The following is a 19510-nucleotide window of genomic DNA, read 5'->3' as shown; positions in this document are numbered from 1 at the left end:
CAACCGTAATTTTCTAAGGTGATGATGATTCCCCCTAGCTACGTAAACTTCAGGCAATGCAGTAAAAGAAACTAATTTTTTGAGGTTGGGAAACAATTTTGTTGGCTGAGTCCATGGGCTGAGTTTTATTCAAGTGGTATATGCATTTGAATATGGATTTTCCTTTTCCAAACCAGTTATTATGTTAGATACATGTTTTATTAAAAAATACAAATATGTTTCTTCGGGTAGCCCAGCACTTTTGGGGCCAGCAGCTCAGGCTGCTGGTTCGGAATGCTGAACTGCGGACATCAGCTTGACCTGAGGGTTTACACAGTGTGTTAGGTAGTTGTTTAAAGTTTCACTCTTTTCAGAAACTGGGTATTAAAAAGTGCTCTGTAGGAATCTAGATGATGTTTGTTTCCCATGTGAGTTCCATCCTTAATGCAGGAAGGGTGTACCATCTGCAAGATTTAAAGAGCTGTCTCGTACCCTTTACATTAGCTGATTTTTTCTCTCCCTGGGCTCAGTTCCCATTAAAGTCGGTGAGATGGAGGCTCATGCCCAGGGTGGGGAGCGGGGGAGTGGAGGATAAAGGGAGGAGAGCGTGAGCTGTAAACTCAAACAGACCAGGGTTTACACTTGACTCTCCCACTTCCCAGCTGTGTGACACAGGGCGTGCCATTTTTCCACTCATGGCCTTGACTTTTTCCTTTTTTGTAAGAAAGAGGGAACCCACTGGAGAGTGGAAATGCCTAGTCCAAAACCATTCAGTGGATGGGAGGAGAGGGCAGAGAAGACTGACTCAGTAACGAGTCAAATTAACAAATTAACTACTGTGAGCCATTTCAACCAAGATCTAATATTGGGGATTTGCATATTTTTGCTTTGTTTTGTTTTGTTTTGAACCACAATAAGTCTTAAGTATAGACACTGCTTGGCAAAGAATGATTAAAACTAACCTCTTATTTTTTCACCTTTTCAATCAAAATAATTTAATTGTGAAATATGTCTTTGAAAAGTTAAAACACACTATCAGAGTATTAAATTTATTTTTACCAAATACACACACACACCTGTACCTAAGAGATTTGCAAGTTGGTCCGTGTATTTCTTTGGCAGTATGATAATGGCCTTTGTCATTAGTAAGTGTTCCTTGCGCATGTGTGTGTTCCTGCTGCCTTTTCAGGAAGAAAAGAAGATGTTGGCATTGGGGATAACAGGCCCCGAGGGCCATGAGCTGTGCCGCCCAGAAGCGGTGGAGGCCGAGGCCACCTTGAGAGCCATCACCATCGCCAGGGCCACCAACTGCCCTCTGTACATCGTGCATGTGATGAGCAAGTCTTCGGCAAAGGTGATAGCGGATGCAAGGAGAGATGGTAATTCCTGAACCACAACCTCACTTATAACTCTGCATTAGCCAGAGAGTAAGGTGCAATACCTGCAGTCTCTTTTTTGTTAATGAGAAAATTGCACATGAATTTCCACAACTGATCTTCCCCCCTTACCATCTTTCCTTTTCTCTCTTTCATCCTTACAGGGGTCTATTTCTGTTCTCCCTTGTGCTTACCTTCACGCCTGCATCTCTTCCTTCGGGTTATGTTTTCGTCCTTGGAACTTCAAGCCATTCCCTTGAGCCGCAGATCCCACCCTGAATACCACTAGTAGCCCATTCCCTAGCCCGATGACCAAAGGCGGACTCTCCAGTCAACTTTAAAGAAGCTTCTCCGTCTCTTAGGCATCTCCACTAACCCTCCCAGCGCCCGAATGAGAGTGGCTCAGGGTGTGTAATAGGTTTTGAAATTTCAAAAATTTTTCAAAAAAATTTTTTTGAAATGCATTGATTTGTCTCATAACAACTTGGGTGTTAGTACAATTGAAGCAATTATCCAAATGATGACAATTATGTTACAACTTTAAAACCAGAGGTATTTTTACCCTGAATTGCTTAATTGCCTCTCTTCTTTAGTTCAATTTAATATGTAAATAGTCATGATAAAAGAAAGAGAAAATTGATTTTTGATACAAATTGGGTACAGAAATAATTTTCATTCAGTCGTACTGGTTGAGGAAGGAAGAAAACCAGTTAAGGTACATTTTATCCGATGGCTTTGGACCCTCTTGGGATGTGCTGGTTGTTTCTATCCGCTCCCTTCTAGAAACCCGAATAATCAGATACCTTCTCACAAATCATCCTGGCTGTTTGTTTAGAGTGAAACGGGCTGCATTTTTGTAATATAGGTTTTAAAAACCATGAAAATAGATTTAGCATGTCTATAATTGACACAAAAATACATTTTTCAAAATTGGCTTTTGTTGCATGAAGTTCCAGTAAGGATTTTGCTCTGAAGGAATGCATTCTTTTTTAATTTTTAGCAAATTATAAGACACAATGTAGTTGGAGAGTTACAGAGGTAGTAGAAGAGAGCCGGCGGGGCTATGTAGGCTCAGGAAACAAGTTACAGAAACAAAGGAGGGCCTTGGAGTTTAGGGGAGAGAATGCGAAGGTAAAGTCAGGTTAGGGTTAGTAGGGTGGGGGAAGAGGGGGCCGGGAAAGGAGGGGGCTTGCTCCCTAGAGGAAAAGCTGGCCAAACGCATTGCAGTCCAACAATATATTGTGTTAAGAGTAAACTCGGTTTCACACGGGAGTTAATAAGGTCTTGCTACCAACCATTTCTGGTTGCAACCCCCACCTCCACTCCACATATAATGTAATTTCAGTTAAAAGAGTGCAAAACGCTTCAAAAAGAAAATTCTGCAGTTTTCAAGTTACAGCATTAGGTTTCTGCCACCAGATGGCACTGTTGCCAACCCTATGAAATGGGCCACTCTGTATTTGCTTTGTTCAGTCATGTACCATTACCACTTGTCAGACAGGTCCATAATGTCAGAAAATGATNCAGTCCAACAATATATTGTGTTAAGAGTAAACTCGGTTTCACACGGGAGTTAATAAGGTCTTGCTACCAACCATTTCTGGTTGCAACCCCCACCTCCACTCCACATATAATGTAATTTCAGTTAAAAGAGTGCAAAACGCTTCAAAAAGAAAATTCTGCAGTTTTCAAGTTACAGCATTAGGTTTCTGCCACCAGGTGGCACTGTTGCCAACCCTATGAAATGGGCCACTCTATATTTGCTTTGTTCAGTCATGTACCATTACCACTTGTCAGACAGGTCTATAATGTCAGAAAATGATTTAAGAAACTGTAAATTCAGCAGAAATGGTCAATTTTAGCCCACCAGCAAGTTTCAATTTTGACAGTTCTGCCAGGAAACAGTTTCTTGATCTCGGGTATTTGATTTGCTTTGGGGTAGAATTCCATTAGGAATTCTAAGTAAAAGTAAAAGTCTAGGGAAGGTTTCAGAATATATACCATAGGCAGAAACTCAAGTGTGAGCATTTTCATTTAATTTTAAATTATTTTAAAGTTTAATTTTATTTTTGAATATGTAAAAGATTTACATGGTCCAAAAAGTCAAAATTATATACTAAATATTCTCAGAGAAGTAATCATTTTATTAATTTGGTTCTAGCTTATCTTTATAGTATTTCTCGTGATGAAAAATAGGATATCTGTATAATATTTTTACTTCTCTATCTTTTCTACATGGAAGGTAAAATACCATACATAGTGTTCTGTATCTCGCTTTTTCCCTATTCAAAATATGTCCTAAAGGTCAGCTCACGTTAGGAACAGAGACTCCCCTCACTGTTTTACTGGTGGAGAATATGCCACTGTAGTTGTCCAGCTAGTCCCTGATGACTGGGTTGTTCCCAAACTTCAAGCTGTTACCGATAGAACCACAGTGATGGCCTTATGCATGCACTATCTCATATTTGTGGAAGGTGAGTCAGATTTCTGCTGCTGTTCTAACAAGGCAACACAAACTTAGTGGCTTGAAGCGACACAGTTTTACTGTTGGGTAGTCGTAGAGATCAGGAGTCTGGTCTCATGAGCCAAAACCACGGTGTCAGCAGGCTGTGCTCCTTCCAGAGGCTCTGGGCAGGAGCCCTTTCCTGCTTTTTCTAGTTTCTAGAGAAGATACAAATTTCCTGGCATGAACCAATTTCTTGGTATGTCCCCTTCCTTTATCTTAAAAGCCAGCCATGGTGGGTGGAGAACATCGCCTTATTCTGATCGCCCACCCCTTCTGCCTCTCTCCTCTTGTCTAAGCTCCCATGGATGACCTTGGGAGTTTTAATTAATCCAGGATAATTTCTCTGTCTCACTGTCCATAATTTAACGACAACGGTGACAGTCACTTTCACCATGTAAAGTGACTTCTTCCCAAGGGATGGATGGGGATTAGGACGTGGGACATCTCTGGGGCACCATTGTTCTGCCCACCACAGAATTCTACTTCAGGATGGAGTCCTAGAAGTAGGACAGTAGGTTCAAAGGACAAATTCAAGTGTACATTTTGGCTGTTGCTAAATTCCTTTCCAAAGGGATTATAGGCATGGAATATTTAAAATGTCACCCTAGATGTCCCAGGTGAGTCAGATTGATTGCAATAGTACTTGTGAGAATGTGCTAAGGCACAGTTGTCAAAGAGGTAGCAGATCTCTCGGAGTGAATCAACCTGACAGGTTTCACAGACTGGCATGTGACCCCTGGCAGGTGATCAAGGCATGTGATCAAACAGGAACTGGAAGGGAGCAGGGGAGGGTTGGGCAGGGAGAACCACCAGCCAGCCCAAGGGCACATCCCTGGGGGTACGGAGTGACAGGAGCTCCGGACCACACCCTTTACAGAAGATTTGTTTACCCTGTCTGCATCATGTATTATCTAGCATCATTTCTGAACACTAAAAAGCAGTACAAATCTCTTCATTGCTCTCTTGTTTAAATAAGAAACATTTATGATATGAATATTTCCTATCTATAAATACCTTTGCCTGGCCATTCTATCATCCAGGGCTTTGCCACACAAAGGGTGGTCCCTAGAGGGCAGCACCAACATCCCCTGAGAGCTCACGGGAATCGCACAGCCGGGACCCCATCCTGGACCCTCTGAATCGGAATATGCTAGAGTGCAGGTGACTCAGATGCATATTACAGCTTCAGACTCATTGTTCCAGCTGGCACGAAAGATATCCAGTTATTAATTGCCTCTACTGTAGTTGTCTGGAAATACAAGGCTACTGTTTGATTTTATTGCCGAATTGCCAACGGTACAGCCAAAAGGTAGTGACGTGAGGGTCAATGATTGTAACAACCCACATTGTTTGTTCACTGCTTAATATGTGCCTGGCACGTATTTTAATAGCTTGTCTCATTTCAGGTTTTATTATCTCAGCAGTGTATTTTAATATACATTGTCATTTTAATTGTTATAGCAATGCTTCACACTAAATTTTATCACTCACTGTTTGTGACTTATGAAATTGAGACTTTGGAAAGTTTGGTATATTAAGCCCCAGATCACTCTAGTAGTAAGTGCTAACCCTGGAATTCAAGCTCAAGTTTGCACGACTCCAAAGCCTACATTTCTGGTTACTCTGCACTTTATTAAAGAAGAAACCAGTTTACAAAGTTGGGGAATATGAATATCAAATTTATATTTAACCAGTGTTGTTTTTAGGCCTCATATTTACAATTTTTATTTAAAGCACTATCATCATTCTGTAATTTTTTTAAACCACTATTAAAAGAAAAACACATGCTAGGGATGGAAATGATCAAAAACATATTAAATGGAAAGTAAGCGTCCACTATCTCCCTCAGTGCAGTCCTGAAACTGGTGATGTTTAACCATGTCTGTCTTTAGATTTTGGGGTGGCTACACCCAAAATTCTAAACTGCAAATTTGTAAGTAGAGATTTACAATTTTTTATACTATCAGTTTGCTGGGGCTGCTTGTACTCATGAGCTGGGTGGTTTAAACAACAGAAATGTGTTTTCTCACAATTCTGGGCTCCAGAAGCCTGGGATAAAAGTGTTAGCAGGGTTGGTTCTCTCTGAGGACAGTGAGGAAAGGACTCGTTCCAGACCTCAGTCCTCGGTTTCTCGATGACGGTCTTCTCCCTGTGTCTCTACATAGTCATCTCCTTGTGTGCATCTGTGTCCAAATTTCCTCTTTGCATAAGGACCCCTGAGTGGTTTTTGGATTAAATTCATACTAATGACCTCATCATAACATAATGATTTTTTAAAGGACCCTCTCTCCAAATAAAGTCACATTCTGAGATATGGGGGGGGTTACAGCTTAAACATTGGAATTTTGGCAAGGGACACAACTCTGTCCAAATTGTGAAGTGACTCTTGGATTCCGGGAAGATGCTAGATACCTTCAAATACATCCATTTACTTGATCCTCTTAAAATTGCCACACTAGAGGGACATTGTGATCCCATTTCATAGATGAGAAAAACTGAGACTAAGAGTAAGGACTCATTTTGCACAAGGTCACCAACTGAAAATGAGCAAAATCTGGATTCGAACCTGAACTTGTGTGATCTACTCTATTATGTTGCTTCTGTGTATTTTCCTTCTCAATGGTTGTCCTCCTTTATAAATGTACTGTTTTAAATCAAAACAGACCCTTCAAGCTAGGACAGATTATTTTTATCAGTGTGTTTGGTTTTCCCTGTGGTGAAAAACTGCTTCCGCTCCTGGCACCTTCGCCAGCCTCTCCGCCTCTTTGACCTTGTCCGACAGCTCTCAGGCCTTGATTAAGTGCTGCTCCCAAATGTAGACGAGGTGCGAACATCCGCTCTGTCACTCTCATCTAATTAATGGGTTGTCTGGTCAGGAGGGAGTTTAGATTGCTTTCACATGTTTCATTATTTGAAAATCTTTAGAATTCCCACATGGCAAAATTCCTGTAAGTGGGAGATTGCATCATAAGTGTAGAGTTGAAGATTTTTTGTTGTTTCGGTTTTTTGGTTTTGAGCCAAAGGGTGGAGGAAGAACGAGAGAACACATACCAGTGGACAGAATACAACATAATGCGAAACTTGCTGAGATAGTGGGAGATTAATGGTGAAGGCATCCTATCTCCCGAGAGGTGTGAAACCATCTGGTCTGGAATGTAATCGAGAGGTACTGGACGGACAGAGAGAGCGCTTCTCATTACCGACCTGCCAAGAGTAGTAAATGAAACCAGTAAGTGAAATTGGAAAACTGCTCGGCCACATCCACATATAGTTTGTGGTGGACTTAAACATTTAAAAATACATGCCGTTACAGCGTTATTTACAATAGCCAAGATTTGGAAGCAGCCCAAGTGCCATCAGTAGAGGAGTGGATAAAAATGCTGTGTTGCATTTACACAATAGAATACTACTCAGCCATAAAAAAAAAAGATGGAAATCTTACCCTTGGTGACAGCATGGATGGACCTGGAGAGTACTATGCTAAGTGAAATAAGTCAGTCAGAGAAAGACAAATGCCATAAGATTTCACTCATGTATGGAATCAAATGAACAAAATACACTACCAAACAAAATAGAAACAGACTCACCTAGAACAGACTGACAGCTGTCGGAGGGGAGGATTATTGGGAGCTCTGTGAAAGAGGTGGAGGGATTAAGTAAAACAAACCAACAGCAGACACAGAAAACAGCAGTATGGTGATTGCCAGAGAGAAGGAGGGGTGAGAGCAGAGGGGGGCAGGAGGCAGCAAAGGGGGGATGTTGGTGGTGGAGAGAGACTTGACTTTGGGTGGTGAGTGCAGATGACGCAGTAGCAGACGATGTTTAACAGAGTCGTACACTTGGCACACATGCGGTTCTATTAACCAGTATCACCCCAATAAATTCAATTTAAAAAAGAACGAGAGAGACTTCCACCAAGATGGAGGCACAGGTGGAAACACTGTGCCCCCTCCCACAACCAAGTTTAAAGAAAACAAAGTTTTAGTAAACAAAAACACAGCCAAAACACGGAAAATTGAACTATACAGAAGTCCGACAACAACGAACCATTCCACCGGACCGGTAAGAGGGGTGGAGCCAGCAGCAGAGCAGTGTCGGGCAGGAAGGATCCCCTGACCCAGGCACCCAGGCAGCCGTGGTGTGGACAAATCCCAGGTGTGGGGTAGCAACGGGCGGACCCAGTGAGGGAGCAAAGGCGGCAGGCTGACCGCAGTCACACATTCGCGCGCAGATAAACCAGCAAAGGAGCGAGCAGTGAGATGGATCGCGCAGGCCCCAGCGGTGGGAAGCAGCAGAGGGGACCACCATTGCCCGTCTCTGACCCCACCCCCATATACAGCGTCACAACCCAGCGACTGAGTTGCCCTGCTCTAGAGAACACCTAGGGCTCCGCTCCTCATACCTAACAGGTGTGAACAGACCAAAATATGGCTCAAGAAGAACTCAAAGCCCCAGAGCCGATAACTCTAAGTGACCAAGAAATAGCCAACCTCTCAGATGCACAGTTCAAAATACTGATGATCAGGATGCTCACAGAACTGGTTGATTTTAGTCACAAATTAGAGGAACATATGAAGGCTAAACTAATTGAAATGAAGGGAAATGCACAGGAAACCAATAGTGATGGGCAGGAAACTGGGACTCAAATCAATGGAGTGGACCAGAAGGAAGGAAAAAATGACCAAACAGAAAAATATGAAGTAACAAGAATTCCAAAAAATGAAGAGAGGCTTAGGAACCTCCAGGATACCTTTAAACGTTCCAACATCCAAGTTATAGGGGTACCAGAAGGGGAAAAGGAACAGCCATGAGTGGAAAACTTATTTGAACAAATAATGAAGGAGAACTTCCCCAGTCTGGCAAAGGAAATGGAAATCCAGGAAGCTCAGAGAGTCCCAAAGAAGTTGGACCCAAGAAGGAACACACCGAGGCACATCAGAATTACATTAGCCAATATTAAAATGAAGGAGAGAATTCTAGAAGCAGCAAGAAATAAGGGGACAGTCACCTACAAAGGAGTTCCCATCAGACTGTCAGCTGATTTCTCAAAAGAGACCTTACAGGCAAGAAGGGGCTGGAAAGAAGTATCCAAGTCATGAAATCCAAAGACCTACATCCAAGATTGTTCTATCCAGCAAAGCTTTCATTTAGAATAGAAGGGCAGATAAAGTGCTTCTCAGATAAGATCAAATTCAAGGAGTTCATCATCACCAAGCCCTTATTATATGAAATGTTAAAGGGACTTATATAAGAAAAAGAAGATGAAAAATATGAACAGTGAAAGGACAGCAAACTCACAGTTATTAACAACCACACCTAAAACAAAAGCAAACTAAGAGGACAGCTAGATCAGGAGCGGAACCACAGAAATAAAGATCACATGGAGGGTCAGCAACAGGGGAGTGGAAGGAGGAGAAGTGGGGAGAAGGTACCGAAAATAAGTAGCATAGATGGTAGGTAAAAACTGATGGGGGGAGGGCAAGAATAGTAGGGGAAATATAGAATCTAAAGAACTTGAGACATGTGGTCATAAACTAAAGGGGGAGAATGGTGGGGGAGGGGTGTGCAGGGTGGAGGAGAATGAAGGGGAGGAAATAGAACAACTGCAATGGCATAATAATAAAATATATATTTTTAAAAAGGAACAAGAAAAGAAAAAGAAAAAAGAAAAGTAAATGCTCTTGCCTGGGCTGATGCAGCTCCGTGGATTGAGCACCAGCCTGCGAACCAAGAGGTCGCCAGTTTGATTCCCAGTCAGGGCACGTGCCTGGGTTGCAGGGGAGGTCACCAGTTGGTGGCATGCAGGAGCCAACTGATCGATATATCTCTTACACATTGCGGTTTCCCCCCTCTCTCCCTCCCTTCCCTTCTCTCTAAAAGTAAATAAATACAATCTTTAAAAAAACGCTCTTTACCAAGAAATGAAAAATGAGATTTTTCCTAGTAACATAGAGCATACACACGATATTCTAGCAGAATACTAGGATTTTAATTCTGGCGCACCACTTACTACCCCAGGGTCTTGGGCACTTTAGTTAGCCTCATCGTCAGTTGATTGTCGAAGCAGCATGAGGGTTGCCATGAAGGTCACGTGAGACATATGACCTTCAAATTATATTTGCAAACTATAGAGTGCTATACGTGTATTAGCTATCTTTCAGCCCAAATCTAACAGAATCCACAATTATGCAGAATTGTGTAGTTTGCGTCTCTAACTTATGGATTACCCAGGCCCTTTTTTTTCTTTCCCCTTCATACCTCTTGCATGCTGTTTAGTCCTTCGAAAATATCTTAGATCCATTGATAAAAAGGAGAAGAGCCGTTAAGAACTTTTCCTCTTTCATTTTTCAATTTTTTGATATTTACTGATGCTTGATGGAGAGACTGTTAAAAATAGCCCAGCTAACAAAGAGCTTGTGGTCTATACCAAGAGTGCCTGTCCCATTTTAAAGCTAAGCCCTTCTGATGAAATTGACTGTTAGCTGGCTTCACAAAAGTCCTGGCAGGGTCCTGGTAGATACTGACACTTTCCATTTTTCCTGAAGGCTATTAAAATGGTAGAACTTTTGGAACAGTATTCCCCTATCACCTCGATGGGCGGAATGATGGAATATGACCTGTGATAAGGACCTTTCCTCTGTGATGAAGCACCATGGAAACTCCTGAGCCGGCAGCTTACAAAGTGATTACTGATCATCTCTCTGAGTTTCTCATTGTCGGAGCATCTGTGAGAGGTTCTCTTGGAACAGAAAGGCCTCTTTGTACCTGCAAATAAAATAGTGTCCATCCTGTTATCTCTCCAATAATTAACACATTACCTCATAGTTTATAGGAAGAACAACTTGTTGTTCCACGCGTCAGAAAGAGACAGTAATGGTATTTCCCCTTTTCGGGGACTAGGACAGTAACAAGCAGGAGGGGGATGGCATTGGCCTAATGGGTGCATATTATGAAAGCGAAGGATCTTAGCAGCAGCTAAGTCCCTGGGGGTGACTTTTACTGACCGCGGTCTGATACTTGGCTACTTAAGAAGCAGCGTTTGTTAGGCTTCGATAGGCCTTGCTTTCCTGGCTTTTCAAGTTCCTAGACTGGCTAGAAGACAGTGGCCAGTCTGAGGGAGAAATGATCTGGGAGGTGATGGGGTGCCACGTTCCGATTTAAGATGACTCAGGCCGCTGGTGGCCATCCACCGTCAGTACTTCTGTGGAAATCAGTTAATTACAGTTATATATCAGGGTTTTAACTCAAATCTGGCATCTGATTAACTAGAGTGAACTAATTTGGTACGCCAGCCTCTCTCTGCTGTGCACTCCCCTTTATGATTGCTGGGATGTGATCGGGTGGGTGCCAGGTAATCTGTTATTCTGATAAATGCTAATCAGAGATGGGATTCTGATTTTAAATTCAAATTCACTCGCACTATTAACTTTTCTAACATTGTGTGTGTTTTGGATGGCCTCATTTGCATGATTTTTTAAATATGCATTTCTGGCTACAATTTTATCTGAGTGTTCTTTTACTTGAATGTTTTTAGAGGCAGTTTTTTCTTTTTCTTAAGGGTGGGAAGAGGTGATCTACTTGCAACAGAGATACTGAGGTTGAACTCCACATGACCGTATGATGGTTGTCGTCAGAACAGTGGAGCACAGAAGTTGGGGCCTCTGGAGTCAAATTGCCTAGTCTCCAATCCTACCTCCTGCACAGGGTCTATATCGCACGCATGTAAGGTGACCGTAGAGAAGTGATTTAACCCCACAAGCTCTACCCGCACCTTTTAATGGGGGTAATAATAGCATTGCCCAGGTAGGGTGTTGAGAGAATTCCACTAGAATGGCACGTGTGTCAGCCAGCTTTTGCCAGGTTACACTGCAGTAACAAATGAGTCTGCAACAGCCATGGCTGATGACTAGAGAGACTCACTTCTCGTTTGTGCTCATGCCCAGCAGGGGTTGGCTCCGCCTCTGCTCCATATTCTCTTTAATCTAAGACACAGCTGAAGGGGCAGCCCTGGCTGGTCTCCTGACAGAGGGAAATGGGCATGAAAGAACTTATTGTGGCTCTAACAGCCCCTGCTTGGAAGCAGCACACGTACTTCCAGTCATGTTTAATCGGCCAAAGCAAACCAGGGGGCCAAGTCTGGTCTCAGTGAGCGGGGACAATCGTCTGCCCTAACACGCAATGTACATTGGAACATAGTAAAAAGGTATTTTTTGTTTTGAAGTCCTACTCGCAAAGGGTTTAGGATTTATATTATCGTTTACAAAGACAGAGAAGACCAGTATTTATGTGTGTGTCAAATGGTTCTACCTTTTAAGAGCAAACTAAGGCGCTGAACTCTTCCCCCGAACCTCCCAGGGCAGGTGGTCTACGGAGAGCCCATCGCCGCGAGCCTGGGCACCGACGGGACTCACTACTGGAGCAGGGACTGGCGCCATGCAGCCCACCACGTCATGGGACCGCCCCTGAGACCGGACCCTTCAACGCCTGACTACCTCATGAAGCTGTTGGCTAAGTAATCATTCAGCAGATGATCATGAAGTGTTTTGCCAAAATGGGGTGCTTTCTGAGCCTCGAGTGTGAGTGTAGGAGACATCGTCTTACCAGCTGGACCTTCCGTTGACTTCCCAGTATTCTGTTCTCCTTGCCCTGACAGGCACTGGGCACTGTCCCTCATGGGGAGACCTAAAAGCCTTGGCTTAATTATCTTCTGATATATTGTCAAAAATCTCTCCTAGAGCTAAAGAAATCAGATTCTTTTTTACTGAAACTTTACTCTTCCCTGTTTTTTTCCCCTGGTCTTTCCCATCTCTTGTCGGCTACAGTCAGGTCTCTTCATTACACTTTATTTCTATTATTCGGGATGTTCTTAAATTTTTTTCTGTGCTTATATAACCTGGGAGCTGGAGGCACCTGTTGCCCAGATGTACTAGGTTGGAATGGAGGGCAGAGCCATCACAGGGGAGGGAGGTGATATCCTACCCTTAAGTAATTTATCCCCACGAAAGGCCATCCAGACTATTTTCAGAGACATTATTGACTGGGATATTATGATCTTTTTTTTGAGAATTACACCATTCATGGACATCCTATTGCTCCCCATTCATAGACTCCAAGACCCAAGTTAACAAAGAGTTTTTCACAACAGACTATACGAGAGTTCACTTGCCTTTTCCTTCAGCCTCCTTCCTCCTTCCTTCACACTCCTACGTCCTCAAGATTATTCAGAAGTCAAAGCAGGATTCCTGTCACCAGTGCCATCAACATCCTCAGCCAAGGTCACGTCTCTGCTGCCCTCAGGGTTCCCAGCTGGCCAGGGGCTGCCCTGGAGGCCTTGTCTCTGTTAATGTGGACCACCACGGCTTGCCTCTGTATAGTGCTCTACTCACAAGGAATTTTCACTTGAATTATTGCCAGTGACCCTGACATAACTGTTATCAAGTACATATAATTATCAATTTCTAGATGAGAAATTGAACAACGGACAAGCTTGTAATCACAAAACCCGTGAGTAACGAAAGTGAGCCTAGAATGTATCATCACACTTCTTGTGAGTGTCCTCCAAAAGCACTTCCTAGACTAGGGATGGGGGCGGGTGAAATGTGTCCTTGAAAAAGCTGCTCCTTTTCCACTGCAGTTTCCTACCCTCAGCTGAGACAGGAGTTGGCAGATTAGGGAAAGTTACAGTAGTTTCCCCCCGACCCACTCTGCCTGCTCACTCCCATCTCTCTGGTGTGCTTTTCTTTTACAGTGGCGATCTAACCACCACGGGGACGGACAACTGCACCTTCAACACCTGCCAGAAAGCTCTTGGGAAAGATGATTTTACTAAGATCCCTAATGGGGTGAATGGTGTCGAGGACCGGATGTCAGTAATATGGGAAAAAGGCGTGGTGAGTTTCACAAGATCCAGCCTGCTCTGCCTACCATTTTGGCCTGGATCCACTCTGTTTTAGAACGAGTGTGCCTTAAACCTTCATAGAGAAGCTTTTGGGTGGCTTTTACTGTGGTGGACACTGGGACTCCGCACCATCATCGCGACCACCCCATGCCCCAGGACAATAATAAGACATCATTGTCTTTTCTGTGTGGTTTGGTTTGGGGGATGCATTGCACCATTCCACACACAGGAGGAGACAACTTCAGACTGGGCGTCAGTGTAGATTCTTGAGGCCTTTGCCTTCTCAGACTCTTGAATCCCAGCCCCTTACGTGTCATTGATAGAAAGTTTTGGAATGATCGAAAATACATAAAGGAATTTTATTTTGTTTCTACCCTTTTCTAATGCAATCTTTGTAGATGTCCCTTTGTAGGAACCCTTAGACGCCCTATTTTAAGAACATCCGTTGTATGAGGGCACGTAAGTAAAACGTTAGAGTCTAAAAAAAGATTTTAAAAAAGTCCCATGATTTAAAAATGTCTCCCTGAGGATGGAGAAGAATCAAATAGCTAAACATTCATACGTTAACCAGTCTGGCCAGTTAGCCTGAGCGGTTGTAAATGTTAACAGGAGACATCTGCCCGTTACACTGGAGGGTCCCCGTCACCACACCATTCGCACCCATCTCATAGCAACCCCCTCCCTTGGGTGACACGTTAATCGTGTCTCATTCCTCAGAATCCCCTACATATACCACGTGCTTCTAACTCTAACCACTTACCGGCTCTTGTCAATTTTATTTCCACAATGCCTCCTCATTTCCGTCTCCACGTCTGCCACTCTGCCCGAGGCCCATCTGTCATGTGGACGACTGCGGTCGTGTCTGCAGCTGGTGCCCTGGCCTCGAGTCTTTCTTGCTGCAATCTAGTCTCTGCCCCAGGACCAGAGTCACCTTTCAGAAATGAAGGTGTGCTCATGCCACTGTCCTCCCTAAACCCTTTAGTTTTCTCCATTACTTATAGGATGATGTTTGAACAACATATATATATAATAATTTATTTAAAACATCTCTATGGCTGTTTTCTAGTAATAATCCTCTCCACCCTTTGTTCTCTAACCTAGCTCTAACCATCCCTGATGACTTCTCTTCTCTTTCTTTCTTCTGAGATTGTCTTGGTAACATTCCATCCTTTCTCTTCAAACTTGTGTTATTAATGATGAGTATCTTCATTACAACAGATTTTCATAATCTCTTGCATTTCCTGAGTATGTAAATGTCTTTAAAGTAATTAAATAGTTCTTAATAACACACAAAAAGCAATGTTATTTCCTTGTTTCTTTTGTTTTTAAATAATTTTTTAAAGATTGTATTTGTTTGTTTGTTTGTTTTTAGAGGGGAAGGGAAAAAGAAGGAGAGGGAGAGAAACATTGATGTGCAAGAGAAGCATCTATCTGTCAGGGGTGTCCAATCTGTGGCCCATGGGCCACATGCAGCCCAGGATGGCTGTGCAGGCAGCCCAACACAAAATCGTAAATTTACTTAAAACATTATGATATTTTTTTGTGGCTACATGTCACAATGTATTCAATGTGTGGCCCAAGGCAACTCTTCTTCCAGTGTGGTGCAGAGGTGACAAACGTTTGGACCCCTGAAGTGGTTGCCTCTCACATGCCCCCAACTGGAGACCTGGTGCTGCAACCCAGGCACGTGCCCTGACCAGGAATCAAACCAGCAACCTTTCAGTTTACAAGTTAGCACTTACTCCACTGAGCCACACCAGCCAGGGCCAGTGTTATCTTCTGAACCTTAAGATGATATACCTATGGGAATATTAGTTTCAGGACGCAGTGCTTAATTTTATTTTAAATAAGGATGCTTTGATAATGAAATAAACCTTGAGGATGCTTTTACTATATACATGTTTGTAGAGATAAACTCCCAACGTCAAAAAAAAATAATAATTTTAGTGGCATCACAGCCCTCAATGTCTGTCCATTTAAAAATCTTTTGTGCTAGACTATCCATGATTGTCAAATCATGTAAATTAATTTCACAAAATGGAAACTCTTGAGCTGATTCTTTCTCTTTCAAAAAGTGCTGCCACCTGATTTAAGCATCTACCTTACCTTAACTCCATAATGTCCCGTCCAATGTCTGCACCATCACTCATGCATCTTGGGTCTGCAATGAATAAGCCGCATCACAAGTGTGGTAGGTGGTGGTGGTAAACTTCAAATGAGAATTGGAAATACCACTGCTACCATTTAGCTGTTGTCTATGTGATTCTGGGAAGGATTAAAAAAATAGTGGACATTTTTTTTAAAGTGAGTATTTTTGAAAAGAGGCAACTCAATGTTTCTCTCTGGCACTGATGTTTCTCCCCCCTCTCCCTCCCTTGCCCTCTCTCTAAAACCAGTGAGCATATCCTTGCATGAGGATAAAAACTTTTAAAAAAAGAAATTAGATGTTGTTCTATTTGGTTCTCAGAGATATGCGTTTTGTACTTTGATTGACAGATTTTAAAATATTGATCATGAGAACAAAGATATTTTCTCCCTTGAATGGTTTTGCAGCACAGTGGTAAAATGGATGAAAATCGATTTGTGGCGGTTACCAGCACGAATGCAGCTAAAATCTTTAACCTCTATCCAAGAAAAGGAAGAATAGCTGTCGGATCAGATGCTGACATTGTGATTTGGGACCCAAAAGCTACAAGGTAAGTCTAAGTTCTTGCATTTCTTGGATTCATGATGCAGAAAAAGTACTAACGTGCCAAGAAATTATGCATTGGCCTTAATCAGCCGTTTCTCATTAGATGATTTATTTAGGCAGACTCTGGAATTTTGAGCCTGTGCACAATATAAAGATTTTGATGTACAAATATTCCTTTGTTTTTCTTGGCATAGAAGATGCAAAAGTTGTGTTGCTTTTCATTCCCTGAAAATAGATATATGTATAAAACCAGTTTGAATTTACCACTTCAGCGCTTGGCAAGCACCTGCATTCATGCGGCAGAAAGGTACAGAGAAATGAAGAAAATAAAAGGCTTATTCTGAAAGGACTGAATTGAAAACTCAAAATAATTACAGCCTCTTTAAAGCTTTCAGATAGAAAAATTCCAGCACAAAGGATGTCACTTTCAGTTAGCCAAATTTTCCAGCTGAGTTCATCTCGAGCCCATCATTCCCAGTAGACTCCAGCTTTTTGTTTCCAATTTCTATAATTCTATGTTAATATTGCGGGTCTGGCAAGTTCCAACTCAGGAATGCGTTTAGTAGGATCTGAAGCTCTGCTAATTTCTCCTCATAGCGTGTCAGCCCAGACAACACCTGCATCCTGATTTGTGTTTTTCAAATAAACTTCACAGTCGTAATGGAGAAAATTCCAAATACTTTCACATATTGTGTGTGCATGCATGTATAGGTGTTGTTTCACAGTCTATTAGATTTTTCATTGTAGTAAGAAGCAGAAGTCTGTCACTTCCTGGGGGTGATGTTATATCACAAAGACAGTTTCCGTTGAAATGCTCCTGGGGTGTGCACCGGGGAGAAGAGGACCATCCGAGAAGCACTAGACTGCCATTGCTATGAGCTTAAAAATAAACCCCAAAGATTCCCTTAGAAAATATTTGTGTTTTTGAGCTGGACACTCTCCACTCTCCTCTGAGCACCCCTTGTCCGCACTTCAGGGATCAGTTCATAGCTGGCAGCCCTTGGTTCTTGCAAGCAGCCTTTAGAATCCAAGCAAGGCAGTAAATGGTGGTGTGAACATCTTATTTACATAAGATGCCAACGAGGCACAACTCTGAGTCTTTGTCATGCTAATGAGAAACCATTGCCCATTTAAGGATGAAATATCTAGTTGTCAAAAGATTCCAACCTCTCTCCCTGCATAAGAAACGAGTGTGGTCATTCAGTTGGTTGGAGCGTCCTCCCATGACCAAAGCATTGGGGGTTCAATTCCAGGTCAGGGCACTTACCCAGGTTTCAGGTTTGATTCCCAGCCCCAGCACATACAGGAGGCGGCAATGGATATTTCTCTCACTAAAAGCAATGAAAAAAAAATGGCCTCAAACAAAATGCAGGTAGGTTCTCCTACAAGGCTAGAAAAATTGTCCTTGGAAAGACAGTGGAAAAAATTGCTGGGATATGGATTGGTCTGTGGATGAATTGAGCAAGTTGTGGTTAGAAAGCTCCTGATGTTTTCAAGGTCACTCTGCCCGGGCTATTTCACACTGCAGGGGTCTGCCCAGGGTCATTTCTGCTGCAACTCAAGCAATTTAGGCTGCCGCAAGCGCTGGGACCAGAGAGGTCTTCTGAAATGACTGGTGGTTTAAAGAGCTCATGAGACTGAGTCAGAAAATCTAGGGAATTTTAAATGGGGGAAAACCATCATGTAAAAGAAGGATCTGTGGAAAGTGGTGTTTTTGAATCATAGCATCTGAGAGAGTCGTAATAATGGTTATAATTTGTAATAATTTGCTGTCTGAAGTCTTAAAAATGCTTTGGTGCCTGGACTGTGAATTACAAGGTTAGACCATCATGATCACCTTGTGGCCATGAGGACACTGGAGCACAGCAGGCTCTGTGACAGCTTTGAGATCAGAACCCTGATTCAGGGTCTTTGACTTTGCAAATTCATCTGCTTTTCATGAGTTTCGGTGCCATGCTGTCTCCTGACGTCAAAGCAGAGCGCTTTGTAGCATCTCGTACTAGATTGTTCGTGGTCTGTTTTTTCTTTCAGTCAAGGAGTGCAGTAACCAAAAGCTTTTTTGGATTTGGTTCTATTCTTTATCACTCCTCTTGAAAGGTAAGGGAGAAATATAAATACTTGAGTGAAAGATGTGACTATATCACCATCTAATTCTCGGTGTGGAGAGCACAGGAGGCCCTTTCCTGTGGTTCTCTTTTTCACCCAGCACCTGGGTGTGTCTGGCAGCCCCCAACCTTAAGGTCTCCTCAACTGTCTTAATTTCTGGGGACAGCTGCGGCCCAGGCGTGAAATGCTGCCTTCCGTAGACAACTGGACAAAGAGAAATGACCTGGACCTAAGGTTACGCATAATTCACTTACTTTATTCACCACGTATATTGTTGCTTGGAAGATATTTATAGGCTGTGATTATGTCTCTTTGAGTCACGTTTGTTGACGATATAAATTTAGACCACTTTCTCACATGTTCGCTACCGGTTTCTATAACATTGTTTGTCTTGTCTTTCCTGTTCGGTTGTTTCTAAATAGCACACAATGAAACCAGATGTTTAGTCTAATTTTCAAAGATCTCTATATTACCTGCTGTATTCCCCTCACTTCTAGTCTAAGAATAACCAACTTAAGGTCAAACTACAAAGCTTTTGTGCTTTTAAGTTTCTATTTCTTTCATCAGTTCTTTTCATATTTCTTACATAATACCTGTCCTTGTAACAGTAATGATAACAGACAACTAAACACTTACATGTTCATTTGTGTGTCTTTTGAGGTGAAGACCGACACTGGCATTTAATTATTAGTGTTAAGTCTTCTCCCCCTTACGTTTGCTGCTCGTGTGCACCTAGGCGCAAAACGGAAACCGGCCCAGCCCCAGCACTGCTGAGGGGGTGCTTACAGGTCGCTTAAGGTCTCTGCATGCCCACTGTCTCATGGGCAAATCGGGACTATTAATAGTTGTTGTGCCTACTTTATGTTTCTCTCAGAATCTCATGAAATAATCTATGTGAAGATGCTTTGTGCACTAAGAAAGGGCTACACAAGCCAGGTGTTATAGTGGTTCTT

At 42.6% G+C, this 19510-nt stretch overlaps 1 protein-coding gene across 2 annotated transcripts in view; it reads left to right on the top strand.

Annotated features, from left to right (window-relative positions):
* Positions 1-19510, top strand: part of DPYS (dihydropyrimidinase) — a 72087-nt gene that overhangs the window by 18235 nt on the left and 34342 nt on the right. For both annotated transcript variants that reach the window (XM_037048372.1, XM_037048371.1), the window contains 4 exons: positions 1169-1358; positions 12217-12373; positions 13610-13751; positions 16313-16455. In XM_037048372.1, the coding sequence (XP_036904267.1) occupies positions 1169-1358; positions 12217-12373; positions 13610-13751; positions 16313-16455 (632 nt within the window). The remainder of the gene's footprint in view (positions 1-1168; positions 1359-12216; positions 12374-13609; positions 13752-16312; positions 16456-19510) is intronic.

Source organism: Sturnira hondurensis, unplaced genomic scaffold (assembly GCF_014824575.4).
Source record: "Sturnira hondurensis isolate 20B ecotype Veracruz unplaced genomic scaffold, ASM1482457v3 Scaffold0006413, whole genome shotgun sequence".
In the NCBI taxonomy this organism is placed as follows: Eukaryota; Metazoa; Chordata; class Mammalia; order Chiroptera; family Phyllostomidae; genus Sturnira; species Sturnira hondurensis.
Note: the sequence above shows the minus strand (reverse complement) of the source record. Positions and strands in the feature narration are given on the sequence as shown.